Source organism: Lygodium microphyllum, chromosome 19, assembly GCF_053477565.2.
Source record: "Lygodium microphyllum isolate KBCC chromosome 19, Lygodium_microphyllum_v1.1.10, whole genome shotgun sequence".
Lineage (NCBI taxonomy): Eukaryota > Viridiplantae > Streptophyta > Polypodiopsida > Schizaeales > Lygodiaceae > Lygodium > Lygodium microphyllum.
Window position 1 is genome coordinate 53,648,337 of NC_141153.1, and position 19,715 is coordinate 53,668,051.

General features: G+C 41.2%; 1 protein-coding gene across 3 annotated transcripts in view; it reads left to right on the forward strand.

Annotated features, from left to right (window-relative positions):
- Window positions 1–2,143: 2,143 nt before the first annotated feature.
- Window positions 2,144–19,715, forward strand: part of LOC148019883 (carbon catabolite repressor protein 4 homolog 5-like) — a 64,729-nt gene continuing 47,157 nt past the window's right edge. For all 3 annotated transcript variants that reach the window (XR_015694882.1, XR_015694883.1, XM_087700079.1), the window contains exons 1-2: window positions 2,144–2,316; window positions 2,436–2,775. Coding sequence is in view for 1 of the 3 variants with exons in the window: in XM_087700079.1 (XP_087556205.1) it covers window positions 2,284–2,316; window positions 2,436–2,775 (373 nt within the window). In the remaining 2 variants the exon portion in view is untranslated. The remainder of the gene's footprint in view (window positions 2,317–2,435; window positions 2,776–19,715) is intronic.

The window sequence follows — 19,715 nt, forward strand, 5'->3', positions numbered from 1 at the left end:
CAGTGCCCGTTGTTCATGGCTTCTTCCTTCTTGGTTGTTCATAGTTGGTTGTTGGCATATTGCTATAGTTTATTACAACAACTTGTCATTTTGGTTTTATGCATTCTATTTGAGGGCAGTCACTTGGAGTTAACAGTTACTTGCCTATAGTTTATAGATAGCTCATTCCTTTGGTAGTATCTATTGTCTCTTGCTTGATTTAGTAGTGGTTCTAGGGCTGATTTGCAAGGTATTATAGTAGCACATTTTGCCCTTATGTGTACTTGCTTGGTCTCATTATGGCTAATGATTCTCATGACAGTGCTATCTTCAATCTTAAGAAACTAGATGGGACCAATTACAGCTATTGGAATACCCATATATGGCAGGCTTTAGTGCATAAATTGTTTAGACCACTCAAAAATGAGGGTGCCGAACCCAATAACATTGTAGAAAGGATTGGGATGGACTGGATGAGCTATGTAAGCCTCACAATCCTTTTATCACTTTCTAAGTAGGTTCACTACAATGTTGTAACTAAAAATCAAATGGCTTATAAGCTTTGGACACATATGAAGAATCTTTATGATAAGCATAGTCTTGCCCCTCAAATGTATTGGCCAAAATAGTTGATGGACCTTTGCATGAAGGAAGGGACTTCTATGTTTGCACACTTGAATGAGTTTCACTCTATCATCATCCATTTAGCTTTGTAGAAGATTGAGTTTAAGGATACTTTGCATCCTTATTTCTACTTGGTACTCTACTTGAGTCATGGGACACTTTTCATTTGACTCTAGGTGCTAAGGATGAACTAAAATTGCAGGATGTTGAGAGTGCCCTCTTGATAGAAGAGGTGAATAAAAAGAATATGGATGCTTCTTGTACATCACATGTATTGACTATGAGAGCCTGGCAAGATGGAAATGGCCGTGGCAGAGACTTTAATAGGTCTTAGTTTAGGACATATGGACAATCTTGCAGTAAGTCCCATGGTTGTAAGTCAGGTCTTACTTGTCATTATTGTAGGAAAGCAAGTCATATTCAGTCACAGTGCCATAGAATGCATAAAGACAAGTGCACAGAAAAGGAAAAGAGTAAAATGCATGAAAAGAATGATGATTGCAACATTGTGCCTAGCAAGTCTAGTGTCAAGATTGAGGAGATTAATGTGGTGTAGCCTAATGTATGTGATGATCTTATCTTGGCAGCATCTTCTTTGGTGGATGCTTCATAGTTGAGTGATGCTTTGTCAGGATGTACACAACATTTGCAGTGGAAGTTGTGGCACACAATATGGCTACAACTAGCAAACGATATTGGGATGCCGTGAAAGGTATCATGAGGTACCTAAAGGACACAACATCTATGTGCATATGTTATGGTGGTTAGGATACAGGAGTCGTGGGATACACCGGCTCTGATTATACAAGACATGCAGACAGTAGGAAGTCCACCTCTAGCTATGTCTTTACCTTTGTTGAAGGTGTTATTTCCTGGATGTCCAGGGTACAAAAATGCACGGCCCTCTCTACTACCGAGGCTAAGTATGTTGTGGCCACTGAGGCTTGTAAGGAGGCTCTCTAGTTAGGCCATTTGGTGGTAGACTGCATTCGGATTCTATGAATGTTATCTAGTTAGAAGCCAAGAATCCGGTCTTCCATGGGAAGATGAAACACATTGAGTTGTGTTACCACTTCATCAGAGAGGTCATTGAGGACATGTTTGTTAACCTTGTCAATATCTCAACTGACTAAAATCCAATAGATTTGCTCACGAAAAGTCTCTTAATGGAATGTTTTGCATTCCTTAGGAAGTTCATAGGCATTGGATGAGACGACATCTTTCCTCATCTTGTTATACTTTTAGAAAACTCCATTACATGTTACTCTAGGGGCACATGTGTTATAGACTTACAGAAAAACTACTTCTACAAACACCAATTGAAATATGCATGGACAATTATGGTCGAATAGGTTGTTGACAAGTAGTAGCCAGATGAAGCTTGCAATTTTGATTTCTCACCTTCAAATGAAGGAATTTCCTCTGGTTCATTGGAGCTCGACGAGATTGACACGTGTCTAACTAGCATATTCGCCCAATATTCTCACAAGATACCATAGGAAGCCTTCGAATGCCCAATGCATCATGGGTTTGGCAGCTCTAGATTAGGAGTATGGACGTAAGGCCTCATACACACGTCAACACGTCAAAAGACTTCGTCAAGAGCGGCATAAGCCCCCTAGGATTTACTCGTGTTCATGTAGGTAGTGCATTTGAAGGTGCCAGTGAACCTCAGTGACAATGAAGCCGCCAGCTCTGCTCAAGCAAGGACACGTACATTCTCTCTCTCTTTCTCTCTCTCTCTCTCTCTGTGCGCTTGTGCCAGTCTGCGTGTGTCTCTCTTCTTCACTTCTTCTTCTCCATGTCGCTATGATTCTCTTGTGTACTGGCAGATGGTCTTGTTCTCCAGGTGGCATGGCGGGGCTGCCGCGAGAGAGGCTTCGAGCCATGAGACCTACTTCTCGAAGCCTTGGTCCCTTCATGACCTCCTCAGCGCTAGGCTTTCTCGGCAACGGCATCAGCATAAGCAGGATCATCAGCCTCAGCCGCCTCCGCATCTGGATGGGCATCCCCATCCTCATAATCATCGTCGTCATCAGCATCATCAGGACGCCTCCTCGTCCCCTCACCCGACATTGGCAATGCAGCACGTCGAATCATCCCTCATGAAGTCCATCTCGACACAAGGCCGTCTATGGCAGTACGCTCCTCGCAAGACATCTGCCAGTCAAGGTACTGCATTATCTGGTGATAATGGATATAAATGTCCACAGAAATCAGGTTCTCCAAATTAAACATAAAAAAGCCCTGCGAGCTTTTCCTAGATTTTTCTCATTGGAAAGAAAAAATCACTGCTAATTCTTTCAAAGAAAGAGGTGGCAGACTATCGTAGGGTGAATCATCATCAGGTACTCGTTCTCATGTGGAATGGGCTAGTTTTCAAGATCTTTCCATTTGGAAATTCAATGTTTAGCTTTCGATCTTTCATGAAGGCTGTTTTCATCCATGTACATTTGTGACGAAAGCTGCTATTCATTGAGATTAACGTCCACAAGCTTGTGTTTGTGTGATCTTTATGTGAAGCAATTCGACAATGTCGCAAACAACATCTAAGATATAGGATTGCTGCGGATTAGTAAATGCAGAGCTTCATCAAAGGGAGCAATTGTCACTAACTTCATTGGAGCCTTGTAATGCAGAATGAACATTTTTAACCACCATTAGCATTTTAAACCACCATAAAGATGACAAGATTCATAAGTTCTTACATTTCATCAAGGTTTACATTGCCCAAGTCTTTTGCATTGCATACTGTTACAAGGTTGTGACATTGTACCACAGATCCTACAAGCTTGGTACTCTTAGTCCTACAAGCTTTCAATCCAGAGTATTACTAGATTTGTACCCAAAGTTTGAGCAAATGTTCAGTCACACTCAAAGCTTCACAAGATTTGTATCACAAGTCTTCTTACCAAGTAAATCTCACACTGGATACAAGTCTTAAAATACAGCCATAGGCTTTGGAAAAAGAGAGGAGTTGTCTGAATTAGATGAATACTATGAACCCCCTTGTGCTTTGTAAAACTGTAGGGTAAAATTTGGCTCAATTAAACCCCAAAAACGCCCCTGAAATAATTATTTCATAAGAAAACAGGTGTTTTTAAAAGTTTGGTAGGGAAAATGGCTCAAAATGCCCTATACAAGGTCAATTGTGCTCAGACACTACTTCATCCATCATTTAGACATTGCATTGCCATCATTGTGCCCTACAAGTCATTCCCCATCCTTTTGCTGCATTTTCAGCACTGCCCTCAGAACAACTTCTCGCTGTAGCCTGTCACCATTGCCATCATCTTTTTCATTTCCAAAGAGAACTTGTTGCTGTTCATGCTGCTACTGATCAGAGATGCTGCTCTGTGGAATGTGTTGTTGCTTGTTGAGGCCATCTCGACCTTGCATTTTGATGCCTATGGCCTGTTGCTGCTCTTCTTTTTCTGTGTTGCTGGTGGCTGTCCTTGACTTTTTCATCAGCTCACCCCTAGCCATGTTCCTTGAGACACAAAGGCTAGAGACTCTCTTATACATTCTCATTATTCTATATTGTTGAGATGTATGGATCTAGAGCATGGCTATGGCGGATGAGATACGTAGACAAGACTCATGAAGACATAGACATTACAAGTGACTTGTACATATGTTTTAGGTTCCAAGATTGAAGCTTGGACTCATAAAGACCATCTTGTGTATGTAGACAATGACAAAGATACTTGAGTAAAAGGACAAAGTACAATGATATTACATTCAAATGATAGGCAAGTACAATGCTTTATAGCTTTAGGATAGGTAGCACTTTTTGTGGAGAAGCAGAGTTGCAGCATTGGAATGTGTGCATAAGAGGGAGAAGAGAGCTCAAAGTACAAGTACAATATCTTGTTTACTAAGCTGCTTACAAGTACAACTTGGGTACACTCTCCCACACATGATAGTGACCCATAGGCTGTTTATATAGCCTTTGCCAAGCTAGGGTTAGGGTTTTCCCTGCCCCTAAGGCTATTCACACCCATCTGCTCTCATACACCCTTGCTTACAATGGGTTCCTATGCCCATCTTCTAACACCCCCCCTCAATGCCAGGGTGGCATTGGATTACAAAGCATGTAAGATGTCCCCCCATTAACTAGTGATATGCCTGTCTTCTTGCATTTGTTACATTTCATTTTCTCGGGATACTTCTTCCAACAGTTGTTTACAAGATGTCCTTTTTTCTTACAGAAAGAGCATCTAGTGAGAACTGTATGCACCAATACTTGATCACGGGAAGTTGAAGATGCCTGACTGGTGTTGCCTTCTTTATGGTTCCTCTTTTTTTCATCCAAACAGGATTGGATGATACTTGCCAATGTAGGATCTGGAATGTTGGTAAGAGTAGTTACAAGGGTAGGAAACACCTTTTTAAAAGCTTTTAGGAGAATAGCAATAGCATCTTCTTCATGTATTGGAGCTTGTACTGAGGTAAGCTGTGCCATAAGTCCCTTCATGTGAGAGATGAATTTTCCCAAGTTTTCTTTGATCTATATTCCAAGCTAAATAATTCAATTTTAAGGAAGATTTTAGTATTTTTACCAGTGGCTCCATAGAGCTTTTCAAGCTCATCCCATTTTTCTTTAGCAGTATTTAGTTGATCAACATGATGAATCAATGACTCATCTAAGTGTAACATGATGATTGCCTGGGCACATTGGTCATCCTCTATATCAACCAAATTTGCAGAGTTTACAGCTCTAGTGCCTTGAATGAGAGGCGAATATCCTCTCTCCATCATCTTGTACTAGATAAGTACTTGCCATGGGTGGAAATCTTTGCCATCAAATTTTCGAATTTGAGGACGGACATCAGCATATGTTGTGGCCATTGGGAAGGTCTTACCACTTGCTAGAACAAGGGCAGTGTCTAGTCCCTTACAAGCTTGCCACTAAATGCGGAAGCAAATCAAATACTTGATATCAAAGTTGTAATGAGGAGAAAGGCTGAAAATCATACATATGTAATATTTCAAAATATGACTTTGGTGGTCCTTTCTTATGAGCAATCTTTTTCCGAGGTTTAATGGTCTTTTTAGGCTTCAATGATCTGAATCTAGACTGGACTTCGAGCTCCTCCTTGTGGTATGGCTGAGTGGATGACCCTTGTGTTGGACAAGGACGGTCTATGATTTCAATGCTTGTTGCTGATGATTCCAAGGAGAGTACATTGACACTCATCCCTCTAATTTCATTGACCAATGTACTTAAGGAAAAATCACTTTAAGATATGCAATACAATTCTAGTGTATGATGGTCTATGTGTTTCTAATTGTACACATAGCCTTACAACTTGAAGCAAGGTACTTAATTGTATTAATTTCTTGATGAAAACATTCAGATTGTGTAAGTGTTAGCAGCAATGATGATTAAGCAATGTGCCTTAGTGCTTACAAGCACTCATCTAGAGATGGTAAATGTCGGTCTTGATAAGCTTGATGACGGCTTTTCAAGTGCATTAACCTCTGAGATTAGGTTCCCAGATTAGTAATTGACTCAAAAGGAGTTAACTCAGTGATTAAAATCACTGTTAAGACCAAATATTGAGAAATTTGAAAGTTGAAGAAGCTTGAAGCTTCCTGGCTATGGTTGCAAGGAAATTGTCAGTTAGGGTTTGGCTTCTAGCAGCCAATAGAGGTCGAATTTCTCAGAGGCCTCTTAGGGGGAAATGGCCCACTAGGGGGGCTACAAAAGCCCTATGGTGGCTGCCATCATTGCGCCTCCCACAGGCTGCGCTACTGTACGAAGTGCCTGCCTGTCCAAAACTGCGCTGTTCTGACATAGAACGCAATGCCGTGCTCATTGCCGCCCAATGTCGCGTTTTGAAGTGCCAGGCAGCTGTGCCCTGAGGTGGAGAGAAGGTTTGTAGAAGATGGCAAGGGCTGAAATGTCCTCCTTTGCATGCAGCAAGTCCACCAAGGTCAGGGGGTTCAAAGAACAGGCTATGGAGGTGAAGAAGAAGGATGAAAGATGGAGTTTTTTTTGTACACTTAGTGGAGTTGAGGTTTGAGGAAGCTGAAGGGATCAGAGGAGGCTTTGATACTATGTGGAGAAGTAGAGTTGCAACATTGGAATGTGTGCACAAGAGGGAGAAGAGAGCTCAAAGTACAAGAACAATATCTTGTCTACTAAGTTGCTTATAAGTAGAACTTGGGTACACTCTTCCACACATCATAGTGACCCATAGATTGTTTATATAGCCTCTGTCAAGCTAGGTTTAGGGTTTCCCTTGCCCCTAAGGCTATTCACACAGATTTGCCCTTATACACCCTTGCTTACAATGGGTTCCTACGCCTATCTTCTAACACTTTCCACCACTGTACCTATGGGATTGAGCAAGCTTGGATATCCTTAGCCCCAATTGCTCCATACAAAGGGGTTACATTGGTTGTGATTGCCTAATTCTTAACACCGCTCCTCAATCACAACCAGAAAGGCACAAAGTGTATAGAGGTTTTAGTGAGCAGCCACTTGTAAAATGTGTGCACACCACAAACATGGTAATCATCTAGAGGCTATTGTAGAAAAAGCTAAGTGTGGTTACCAAAAACATGGTGGACATCCATAGGTTGTAATGGGGGCTTCACAAAGTGTGTAGAGGTTGTAGTGCCAAGTTACATGAGGAGCTTACAAAGCTTATGACAAAAGTATTAGGGCAAGGTTATACAAGGCTTAAAAAAAGTCTATCAGAAAACTGGGAATAGAAGGATTGGTGAGGCTTGTCCTTTTGCTCTTGATGGTCTTTTTCTTTTTCTTCTTCTTCTTCTTCTTTGTCTTTTGCTCCATGGTCTTCTTCTTTCTTCACAGTTGTAAGGTAGGCCTTTTGAGACCTCTTTCTGGCATGAAAGAACTTCTTTGTATGTCTGATCCTTTTGCAGAAGTCATAAATTAGCTGGTCCTTTTTGCCTTTGTTCTTGTTACTAACATACAATAGTTGTTCATCTTTTGTAGTTTCTTCTTTATCTTTAATTTTCTTTTCTTTTTCTAACAAGGAGGCCTTAATGTCAACCAACTTAGGGTTTGGCATATTGATTAAAGTGGTTGAAACATTATTATGATTTGGAGGCAAACTTTTTAAGAAGACACCAATACAAATATCTTCATTCATTTTCACATTTATTCTTGCAAGCTGGGTTAGAAGACTTTCCATGTAGTTTAGATGAGATACCAAGGATGTATTAGGCTTCATGTCTAGTCTGAAAAATTCAATTAATAGACAATACTTTGAGGACTTTGATTGGGCACCAAACAATGTATCCAATCTATCCCAATTGTCATGGGATGTGTCATAGGCATCCACATGATGGATATAGCTATCATCTAACTCAAGTTTTATGATGCCTTGAGCCTTGTCGTCATTCTTTTGTGAGATTGTTGCAAGGGTAGCATCCCAGGGCTGCTTCTCTTGTCCATTAGTGATGTCCTATAGGCCCTTCTTCATCAGGATAAGCTTTATGTAGGTTTGCCAGATATGACCCGACTTCTTTGAAGCGACATGTTAGAGAGTCTTTGCCCATGTTGGAGTGGTTGGAACAGCAGCGAATCAGCACCAAAATTCTCAAATCAGATCAGTAAATGGACTGATTGTGTCAAAGGATACAAGTGGCAAGAGTCATTGGATGAGTGTCAATAGACACTATGCTTGTTGAGCTTGAATCTTCTTGTTGTTTCTTCAATCTTTCCCTCCTTGTTGATTTGATGGCCAAATTTTTGCTGTGAACTGAGTAAATCAGTGAATCAAAGTGGGAGTAGGTCTCTTGAGTTGGAAAAAGTGTGAAAGTGAAGTGAAAGATGAGCTTAAAGTGAAATGGCCATGGTGGACTGAGATTAGGGTTTTTGACTGATTGGTTTTTGCTGATTGTAGCCCATAGAGTGGACCATTTGAAAAAATATTTGAGCTGGAGATAGCTTGGATAATAGGCTTTAAAAGCCCTATGAACTTGGGGAAGATTGCATTGCACAAAGAGAGAATGAGTGTACAGATGGAAACAAGCGCAAAACACATAGTGACTTCAAATTCACGCAGTGCTGGAGTTGTAGACCACCAATGTCAGCAATCGAAGTGCCACAGAGAAGCTTTGGAAGCAAGGGAACAAATCTCCAGAAGGAAGCTTGAAGAGATTTGGCTTGTATGAAGAGATATGAGAGCTCCAAGAAGGGTAGATGTAGGCTGGCTATGGCTGCCATGAAGGAAAGAGTGGAGTTGGAGTGAGAAATGAACTCATGAGTTGACCAGAGATTGAGAGGAGCTGAAGGAAGAGTTTGATGAGCTTAGCCATGCTCACCATGGCTCTGACACCATGTTGAGATGCATGGATCTAGAGCATGGCTATGGCAGATGTAGTATGTAGATAAGACTTATGAAGACATAGACATTACAAATGACTTGTTACACAAGTGAATTAGGTTTCAAGATTGAAGCTTGGACTCATAAAGACAATCTTGTGTATGTAGACAATGACAAAGACACTTGAGTGAAAGGACAAAGTACAATGACATTGCATTCAAATGATAGGTAAGTACAATGCTTTATAGCTTTAGGATAGGTAGCACTTTCCACCACTATGCTTATGGGATTGAGCAAGCCTGCATATCCTTAGGCCAATTGCTCCATACAAAGGGTTTACATTGGGTGTGATTGCCTAATTCTCAACATATACATCCCTCTCTCTTTGAGAATTCATTATATTGTGTTATTGTGTGTGTCATACACTTTGAGCCTTGATTTGGAAAGCTTGGTTCAACTTTCGAGAGCATACCAAAACATTTTTAAAGATATCTCATCCTTCATCATCAATGTTAAGATATGCTAGGGTTTGCACTAAGAAAACATAGAATGTGCGAATAGAGTGTTGGTGTCAGTAGGAGATAGCAAAACATAGTAGAATGACTCCTCCAAAGGTTTGGGTGGTGGTTAGAATTAGGGTGCCAAGTGTTGGAGAAGGTGGCAGCAGCTGTGGGAGAGGATGGACAGCCACGTGGAAGGAGTGGATTCATTGGTGAGGGCTAGAATTCAATGACCAAGATACTAAGTGATTGAGCACTGTTGAGCAATCAAAGTCACTAAGTGCATTGTATTCCATTAATTTCTACTTTAGTTTCCATTTAGAGTCCCAAAAAAAGCTTTATTTGTATCATTTATTAGTTTCTGGGTGCCACCCAAGATGGTTAGGGAGACATCCTAAATAGTTCAATGACTCATGTGCCTATAACTAGGGCATGGGCATTCATCCATCTTCACTACACACTTTCTCTCATTCATTTTTCATCTTTTCCTGATCACATCTTTAGCCTTGGCCCTCTACCACTGTTGTCCACACCCCTACCCTAGCAAACATCTTAGTTTGTGGTATTGTCTAGCTAACCGTGATGCCATAGCAGCATGTGATCTCATTTTGGAGGCATTCTTCACATCGCCATCAGCTCTGGATACTCTAGATTGCTGCGCTTTGAGTCCACACAGCCTAGTGCTCTGTTCTTTATCCTTTCCATTGCTGCATATGCTGGTTTCACTCCTCCATAGGCTGGCATAGCAAATCATCTTCATCATTATTGTGTGTTTCCAGCTCTTGGTGCAACCCCAACACCCAAGCGACAATTCTCAGCCATCAGTCACTTTATGGAGGCTTCATTTGCAACAGTTTCAGGCTGTTTGCAACAACAAGAAGTTAGATTCTCCTTATCAGCCCTACATGAGATATATGGGCATTTGTGTTTTCTTCACCCCTAAAGGACTGCCCACCAGCACTTTGACTATTAGCCATCATCCCAAAGAGATTTCAGCATATCCTTCATCTCCAGTAGCTCTCAAGGCACTTCGTCCCATGTAATGTGATCCTTCATCTTCCAATGTCATTTGTGACAGTCCATTGCTCGAAGGACTGCATTTTGCTCCCTTCACAAATCAACTCCTTTCCTCGTTAGCCTAAAGGACTGTGTTTCGCTCCGGAGCTTCCATGTCTCCATTAGACTATGATAGGAGCTCACAATCGGGAAATGATAGACTAATAGCACTAAAAGTGACAGGCTAACACCCCATGTTAGATCTTGGGAGTGTTTGTAGACCCAACAATCTCATGTGATGAAGCATAGAAGCCTTGGGCAAAGGCTTCACGAAGAGATCCGATGCATTGTTCTCAGTAGAACAATAGGCCATTGCTAACTTGAAATCCATGGTTTGCTCTCGAACATAGTGATATTGAACCTCGATGTGCTTCGTGCGAGCATGAAACAAGGATAGGGATTTTACCCTTTTGCAGTGACTCATTGCATTACAAGTTCTTCCAACTTACCAACTTGGATACTTTTTCTTATGACACATCAATGAATCAATCAAATCAAGATGGTGAGTTTTAGGAATCAAATGACAACAATGAAACAAGCGTTTCATGGGTAGGGAAGATTTCAAGCACGATCTCAAGCAATTTTGAATTGATTCTATGTGCTATCCATAATGAGATTCAATCATAGACATGTTCCGATTGGCATGCTTCACCACACCATTTTCAGAAGGTATGTTTGGATGGAAATACTCCACCCAAATACCATGATCCCAACAAAACTCAGAAAATAGCTTAGAACAAAACTTGCTACCATGATCAGCTCGAATAGTGTGAACTTTGAAGGATGTTTGCTTCTTTGCAAATACCTTCCACTCACAAAAATGGGAATACGCCTCGCTTTTGTACTCCAAGAAATAGGGTCACACATAATGACTAAGTCGTCAACAATCAACAATAGGTAACTGGCCTTCCCAAGGGAGGCCGTGCCCATAGATCCACAAAGGTCCGGTGTGAACCAACTCAAGAGGTGTAGAAGTCCTCTGAGTAGCAACTTGTGGGTGAGGTTGCCTATGTTGGTTGCCCCTCAAGCAGCAGGGCATACTCTGTGAATGAGAGGAAAATTCGGAAGTCCTTCAACCATCTTCCGCCTCGAAGCCCGCTGAAGAGCAGTAAGATTCAAATTCCCATAACGAGCATGCCAAAGTAGTCTCGTGTGAAGATTGTGTAGCAAGGTTTGTGTGTGTGTAGAGTCCACTCTCTTGTGACCTGTCCAAAGAGCAACTCCTGAAGATGCATCCTCTACTGTAATTGCATCTTGGGTAAAGAAGACTCGGGTACCTAGCTATATAAGACCATAAACAAGAATAAGGTTAAAGCCTAAATTTTGTGCATAGAGGACTTTGGCCGAATAAGAATGTCGATTGGGCCCAGGGGATCCCCACCTGGATCATATATCCTGAAGCCAATCTTGGCGGTAAGTCATGTGGAAAGAGGCCCGACTATCCACGAGCCAAGGCTTCTACTCAGAAGAATAAGCAAGAGCTGCATCCTTCACCTCAAACTAGTGTACGAAGACCGACTCAAGGGTAGTGGGTGTAGCCTTCAAATCCTTAGACCCTTCCTTCCTTAGGCTTCAAATGGGGGTTACTTCTGCTAGCACTTCTCCTCAGGATGAGTGCCCTTCCCATAGTGTGGGCACTTGGGCTTCTTCTTGTTATCCTTGGAATCATCCTTCTTATTCTCCTGTTTCTTAGCTTGTGGCTTTTCCTTATTCTTCCTGCCCCTAGAACATGCAGTAGAAGCCTTTGTGGAGCTGGATCCACTAGTCGCTATCTCTCTGAGACACTCGTTATGCTTCAAGTCAAGTGGTGAAAGCTCCTTCCAAAGAAGAGTGTCTCGGGTCCTTGAAGTCAGAAGGTTGGCGTAGAAGACATCATACTTAGAAGATGGTAGCTGAGTCAATAGAACCTTGGCCATATCCTCTGAAGATGTCATCCTCCCAAGAGACGCAAGCTCGTCTTGCACATCCTCTAGTTTGTTGATGTGATTCTTCATAGAAGGAGAGTCATCAACATCGAGCATCCGAAGCTTCTTCTCCAAGGAGATCCTATGGGCAAAGGTCTTTTGATGGTAAGAGACGCAAGCTTCTTCCACACCTTTGTTATAGTCTTCAATTTGTGAACATGCATCAAGACAGAATCCTATACACTCATAAAGAGGAAGGATCAGCCTCGAGAGTTGAGCCAATCCCAAAGGGTTGCATGATCCATCAATGACCCACGTGTGGGGTCTTCCATGGCTAGGGAACAAGGAGAAAGAAACTCCCAAAGGTCAAAGGTGTTGAGAATGCACTCCACCTTACACGACCATAGAGAATAGTTGGAACCATCTAACTTGTCTTCTTTGGGCAGAGAAGGAAGCACGAGCACTTGTATAGCGGGAGCCATGTAAGGCATCTTTAGGCCTATAGATCGAGCCTTATGAGAAATGTTGGGAATTAAGGCCCTCGTGCCTTTAAATGTGCTCGGCTGTGAACACACCCTTAGCACTTGTACTTACACACATCTTTCTAAAAACCTAAAGTCGCCTGGCTAGAAGGGCTGTTGGCAGTTCAGGGTCACCTTTACGATGAAAGTCTCCTTTGTGATTTATCTTTAGGCGATGATACCATGTGAGAGTGCACAATTGAAGAAGGAACTCGAATGTAGAGAAAAGAAGACAACAGGAAGATGAAGGAAGATATATTTGCATTGACTAAAACAAATGCTGAATACAAATAGATGGATTGATCAGTCCTTGCATGCAGCCCGAGGCATTAGTGAGGGCACTAGATCTAGCTTGAAATGATGACAACAGTCATAGCATTGGAGACAGAGGAGTGTGCCCAGAGTTGGAGGAGCAGCTTGCATAGGAAGATTATTTGCCTTGGCCAGCCAGTCTGCTATGTATAGCAGCAAATGGGCCAAATTGGCCGACTTGATGCTGACCGTCCAGTTGCTAGTTGGCTGACTGTCGCAGGATATAAAATGCTGGAAAAAATAGCTAACATGGCAATAAAATCAGGGAGGGATAGAACAATGTCTGATAGGGTGGCACATGTTGGGAAATGCTGAAAATACTCACAAAACTCAAGAAATGCACACTAAAATGCCAGAGCTCCAATGTCTTTGTCAAACTTTGAAAAGAGTTCACTACTAGGAGATGACAAACTGACAACACTAAAAGTGACAGGCTAACAATTTGCAAGTGCTAGAGCTTTGGTGTCCACACCCCATTGGTGGAGGAGATCTCAGCTAGAGTTGTCCACCATTGCTGCCTATCAACTGGTGCTTGCTGTCCAGCATTCTACTGCAGTATGCTGCTGTTTCCAGCCCTAGTTTGATTTCTGATCAGGTGACTACTATCAAGCCTGTCTTCTGTTGTTGCCAGCTGGTGTGTATGCAGAAACTGCTGCATTTGCAGTTTGCAGCTGCCAACCAGCCCACCCAGCCTGTATGTTATTGTTTCTACTGCTGTCCCAGTTTGCCACATTATCAGTCAATTGCTTTTTGTTGTTATGGGTCCATTGCTGCCTGTCACATCATCATTGCTGGCTGCGTTTGCAATTTTTTGCTCTGCCTCTGCTTGTCTTGACACTGATCTAGTATCCACTGCTGCATTTATTGCTACCAAACTTCTTTGGAGGTTGCCTTGTGTGTTTTGGGATTCATTAGGAGTACAGCACACTCTCCATCTCATACTCTCTACCCTAGTCCTTGAGACACGGGAATTTGGGGGTCAGTAGTCATTCATTGCATAGTGTGTCTGTTGCATTGAGTATTGTATACTGTTCAAATTCATTCATTTCATTAGTCTCTGTGTTCATTGTCTCTAAGTTACCCTAACCCTTTGTTCTATTATTAGTTTGTGCTTTGTCTTACGATTGTATTTGAGTTTGTATTAGGGTATTTCTTTATATGATATTAGAGCTATGTACTCTTCGAAGAAACCTAGACCTTGACCTAAAAGCTCTTTGCAAAAGCTAGGAAATACATTAGGACCGATGAATTCTAATGCTTCTACACCTCTTGGTCCTCGAATGAGCCTATGATGAGACCTAAGAAGGAGTAGCATCCACTACCAACTCCATAAGGTTCTGACATGATTTGAGATCCTTTTTACTATGTTGGAGATATGCATCACTATTCCATCATAGATGAGGAGTTGGAGCTGATCTTGGCTCATAGAGCTAGGAAGACCAAAGAGCTATGTTGACAACATAGTTCCCAAGGGTTTCAAAAAAATAGGAGGTATGAAATGAGTTTCAAAGGTTTCATACAAGTTTCGTAAAATGTAAGACATGGGTTTCATTCAAGATGAAATTATTGAAATTTAATTTACATATAAATATACTTCAAGTCCCGTGGACCACAACAAAACACATATTGAGCATTATATTAGCATCGTATAGAAAATCTAAGTAAACAATCAATAAACCAACAATTTACATACATCGTACACATATTCCATGGGTCATTGTCCCAATTCAGGAATATAAAAGAAACAATATTACTATAGTTTAAAAATTGCTCAAACATATGGGCTATAATCATAAAAAATAGCAATATTAATCCATCTCTCTAAAGGACATGAAACAAATCTATAGACCATGTGACATGTCATAGGAATTATGAAAGCTGTTACTAAACTTCAAATCCATGTGCCTATAGGCCATCTTTTAATAGGCCAAAAAGAATGATTTGACCTAACATGCAAAATTGTGTTGATTGTAAATTTCAAGAATAAATTTTCAGTTCAGATGTTTTCTTTGTTTCAAAAACGCCTATGTTTTAGAAATGCCTACATTTTAGAAACTTGTGCACGACCTCTAACAAGAAAGAATCAAATATCACAGTTACAACACTTTGACCTGGCATTTGAGCGATGGGCACACTTGATCGACCGCTATGGGGCTTGGGATAGGATCCATTGTATCACACTTGACCATGAATTTCACAATTTCAAAATCATTGAATGGGATTATCTTAAGGTCAAGTTGGTTGAGGTTCAACGACTTCTCACTGAGTTTTCTACCAAGGGGGCTCCCAAGTTCTTTGATGACCAACTCATTTTGTTTCTAAACAAATTGCCGAGGAAATACTTTCATTTTGTGCAATATGTGATTTCACAGTCTACCATGTTGACTTTCTATGAATTTGAGTGTTAGCTACTTGTTCTCAATGCTTTAATGCTTGTTTGATTGGTTTGCAAAGGCTCACATTCTGTGAGTTACCTCTCAATGAGGTGATTGCAAAGGCTCTCTCTTTGCAACTGAGCACTTCTTCTTGTGTTTGGATTGTTAATAATGGAGCTACACATCACATGACCCCTATCCAGGACATTTTTCTCATTAGAGTCCCTGCGGCTACGGGTGTGGGGAATAACTCCTTGGTCAAGATTCAGAATCATGGTTGCATCAGTTTTGCCATTGACCAAGGTCCAAATGTCTACCATATCCCCCTCAACTTGGGATGAACTTGTTATCTGTTCAGTAGCTTTGTCGCTTAGGGCGAGCAATTTTCTTTATAGCGAGTCTAGCTAAGGTCCTTGACTCTTAGATTGGTTTGGTGATTTCTTGTGGAGAGGCACGGCTTAGTGATCTTTACCACATTACCCAATTTCTTTTCGAGCCGGTAGCTAAGGGCTCAAAGCTCTAGGCATTTGCTACCACACGAGAGTCTACGAGCAATGAACGTCTTTGGCATTTCTGCTTGGAGCATCTCGGATACGGCTCTTTTTATGAGTCGTCTCACCTATAGATGGTTGAGGGCCTTCCAGGTTTAAAACTATCTAGAGATGTTTATAAAGCCTATTAGTTAGGGAAACAATACGTTACACCATACTCCATTTCCTCAACAGTCCACATGTCGCATTGAGGTGTCCCTAAGATTGATCCATGTTGATCTTTGCAGGCCGACATCCACTGCTGCCTTGAATAGCATGTTGTACTTCTTTTTGATAGTGGACAATTTCTTTGGATACATGTGGGTGTACTTCTTAAAGTATAAATATGACGCATTCATCTACTATTCTAGATGGGTGTTGTTGGTACATAACCAAATTGGTTGTTGTGTTGGTTGCATGAGGAGTGATAGTGGTGGTGAGTTTATCTCCCATGGGTTCACGGAGTTTCTACAGGAGCATGGCATTTCTTGCCAACTCACCTCTATCCACTTTCCTCCTCAGAATGGAGTCATAGAGGGTAGGAATCCGACAAGCATGAACATGGCATGCTCTATGCTATTCGTAGTAGAGCTCCCTAATTTCCTTTGGGGGTCGAAGTTGTTAGCACTTCGGTGCACAACCTCAATTAGTGCCCTACTACGGCGGTCTCTCAAATGATTCCGTATCAAGCATTCTTTGGATCTTGGCTTGTAGTTTTCCACTTTAGAGTCTTTGAGTGTAGTGCATACACATACACTCCTAACAATAAGCTAGGAAAGCTCATTGCCTAAGCTGATCTTATTTTTTAAGGATATTCCTTGGAGGCAAAAGAAAAAATTCACTCTACACCCATAAATTGATCTTATTGTTAGGAGTGTAGTGCATACACATACACTTCTAACAATAAGTTAGGAAAGCTCATTGCCTAAGCTGATCTTATTTTTTAAGGATATTCCTTGGAGGCAAAAGAAAAAATTCACTCTAAACCCATAAATTGAACTCCTATTGTTTGTTTGATCCTTGGATAAACAAGGTGATCGTATAAAGAGATACCGTTTTTGAAGAGAGGGGCATTATGCAATCTTTTGCACCGGACTTTGAGCGAGTTTCTCAAGATATACCATTGGAGATGGTGTCTTTTGAGTAAGGATTGCTGCTTGATCTTGACCGTTTTATCGATTCTTCAGCCCCTAGGTCCCCTTCGTGAGACATGCTATCTCATTGCTACTAGTAGACAATGTGGGATTTAGGGATCCTTCGATCAGATGGCTCGCTTCTCATGCTTCATTTGTGTCGTTGTTTATAGTAGAGTATATCGTGTATTCTGAGCCTGAAAGTTGGCAGGAGGCACTTCGGTACCCCAATGATGAGAGGATTTGGACCTTGGTAGATCGTTCAAGTCACAAGAAAGTCATTGGGACAGAAGTGCATTTTTAGGACTAAGCTAAAAGCTGATGGGACTTTAGACAAGTACAAGGTCACCTTGTAGTGCAAGGGTTTCAACATAAGCAAGCTATTGACTATGAAGAGAGCTTTGCTCCTATGTGTAGTTGATATATTTTTGTTTGTTGGTTGTGCTAGTTGTTCACTATGGTTGGCCAATCTACTAGATGGATGTCAAAAGTGCCTTTCCGAATGGTTATCGAGAGGAGAAAGTCTATGTGGAGTAGTCATCTGGATTTCTTTTGTTGATTGGAAAGATAATGTTTTTTGTTTGTGAAAAGCTCTTTATGGGTTGAAACAAGCACTCTAGTCTTGGTTCTAGAGGATGGATGAGTTTTTTAATTCTCACGGATATCATTCTACCCCTTATGACCTAAACTTATATGTTCGTATCACTTTAGAGGGGGTCAACTATATTCTTCTATATGTAGATGATTTACTTATCACTAGCTCAGATTCTACTGTCATAGTGGAAATTAAGGCTCAACTTAGTGCTACATTTGGGATGATTGACCTTGGTTAGTTGTCTTATTTTTGGGGATGGAGCTAGTTCGTTTGAAGGATAGTATTTTTGTGTCATAGTAGAAGCATGCTTTTTAGTTGATGAAACAGGATTGCACAGATCAGACACGGCCTATGGCTATGCTTCTTGATTCCACTGTCCACTTATCTAAGGATACTCTTGATGAAGAGTGCGAGAGGAAGCACTTAGGATATGCACATGAATCAAGGTGTGTGCATTTATTGAGTGAGCAATAGTGAGAGTGAAGAGTCGAGGGATAGGTGTGTACCAGTGTGGTACACATAAAGAATAAAAGAATGTATTTATACTTAGGGTATGGTATACTTACATCCGCAAGGGTGTGTTCACATGTGTAAAGTAACATACACTCCGGAGTAGTATAATGGCCTTTACACCCAACAACCTCTCACTTAAAGGTCCGAAGTGAACCTTTAACCAACTCCCACTAGTCAAATGCAATGCTCATGTGGAGCTTTTGCAAGACTTTTAGTGAAAACTTTTGCAGGGTTATCCTATGATTATATCTTAGTCAGTGTGACTAGACCATCATCCAAAACCTATATGATAAAGTGATACTGCACATCAATATGTTTGGTACGTGCATGAAACATGGCATTTTTAGCTAGGCATATAACACTCTGGCTATCACATCCAAGTACACGTGTTTTGGTGGGCAGCCCAAAATCCTTGACTAAACGACCAGGCCAAACAACTTCTTTCGAAGCTTTAGTGGCTGAAATATATTCAACCTCAATGGTAGAAAGTGCTACTATTTTTTGCAATCTAGAGCACTAAGAAACTGCCCTACTAGTCAAGGTAAATATGTACCCGCTATTAGACTTGCGAGTATCCAAGTCACTTGCCATGTTTGCATCACAATATCCTTGTAGATCTAACGTGCCCTTTCCATAGCAAATACATTTTCTTTGTGTGCCATAAAGGTATCATAAGATGCATTTCACTGCTTCCCAATGTGCTTTGCGAGGATTTGACATAAACCTGCTCACAACCCCCACTGCATGAGCAATGTCAGGTCTAGTGGCAACCATAGCATACATGAGTGAACCACAAGCTGAAGCATAAGAAACACCCTTCATAGAGCTGGTTGGCTTATCATCTTTTGGGCAATTTGCTTTGCTAAGCTTAAGGTATGTGGTAAAGGAACACCAAGTGGCTTAGCATCTGCCATAGAAAAATGATCAGGCACTTTGCTGATGTACTTTTCTTGTGAGAGAAACAAGAGCTGCTGCTCTCTATTTCTCGTCACATGCATGCCCAAAATGTGTTCAGTTGTACCCAAGTCCTTTATTGAAAAGACTGAATTCAGCTGTCTTTTCAATGCATTAGCTTGGCTTTTATGCTTACTAGCAATAAGCATATCATCCACATAAAGTACAAGTATTATAAGGTATCTATCATCAGTCTTCTTTATATATAAGTAGTGATTTGCATTGCTTCTTTTAAACCCATGTGAAAGCATGAAGGCATCAAACTTTTTATATAATTGTCTAGGAGCTTGTTTCAAACCATACAAGCTTCTCTTAAGCCTACACAACCGGTCAAGCAACGGGTATTGCCAATGATATGGGAGTGCCCGAGGTTGCGGGAGTTGCCACTACCATTGGAACATCGGGTGTGGCTA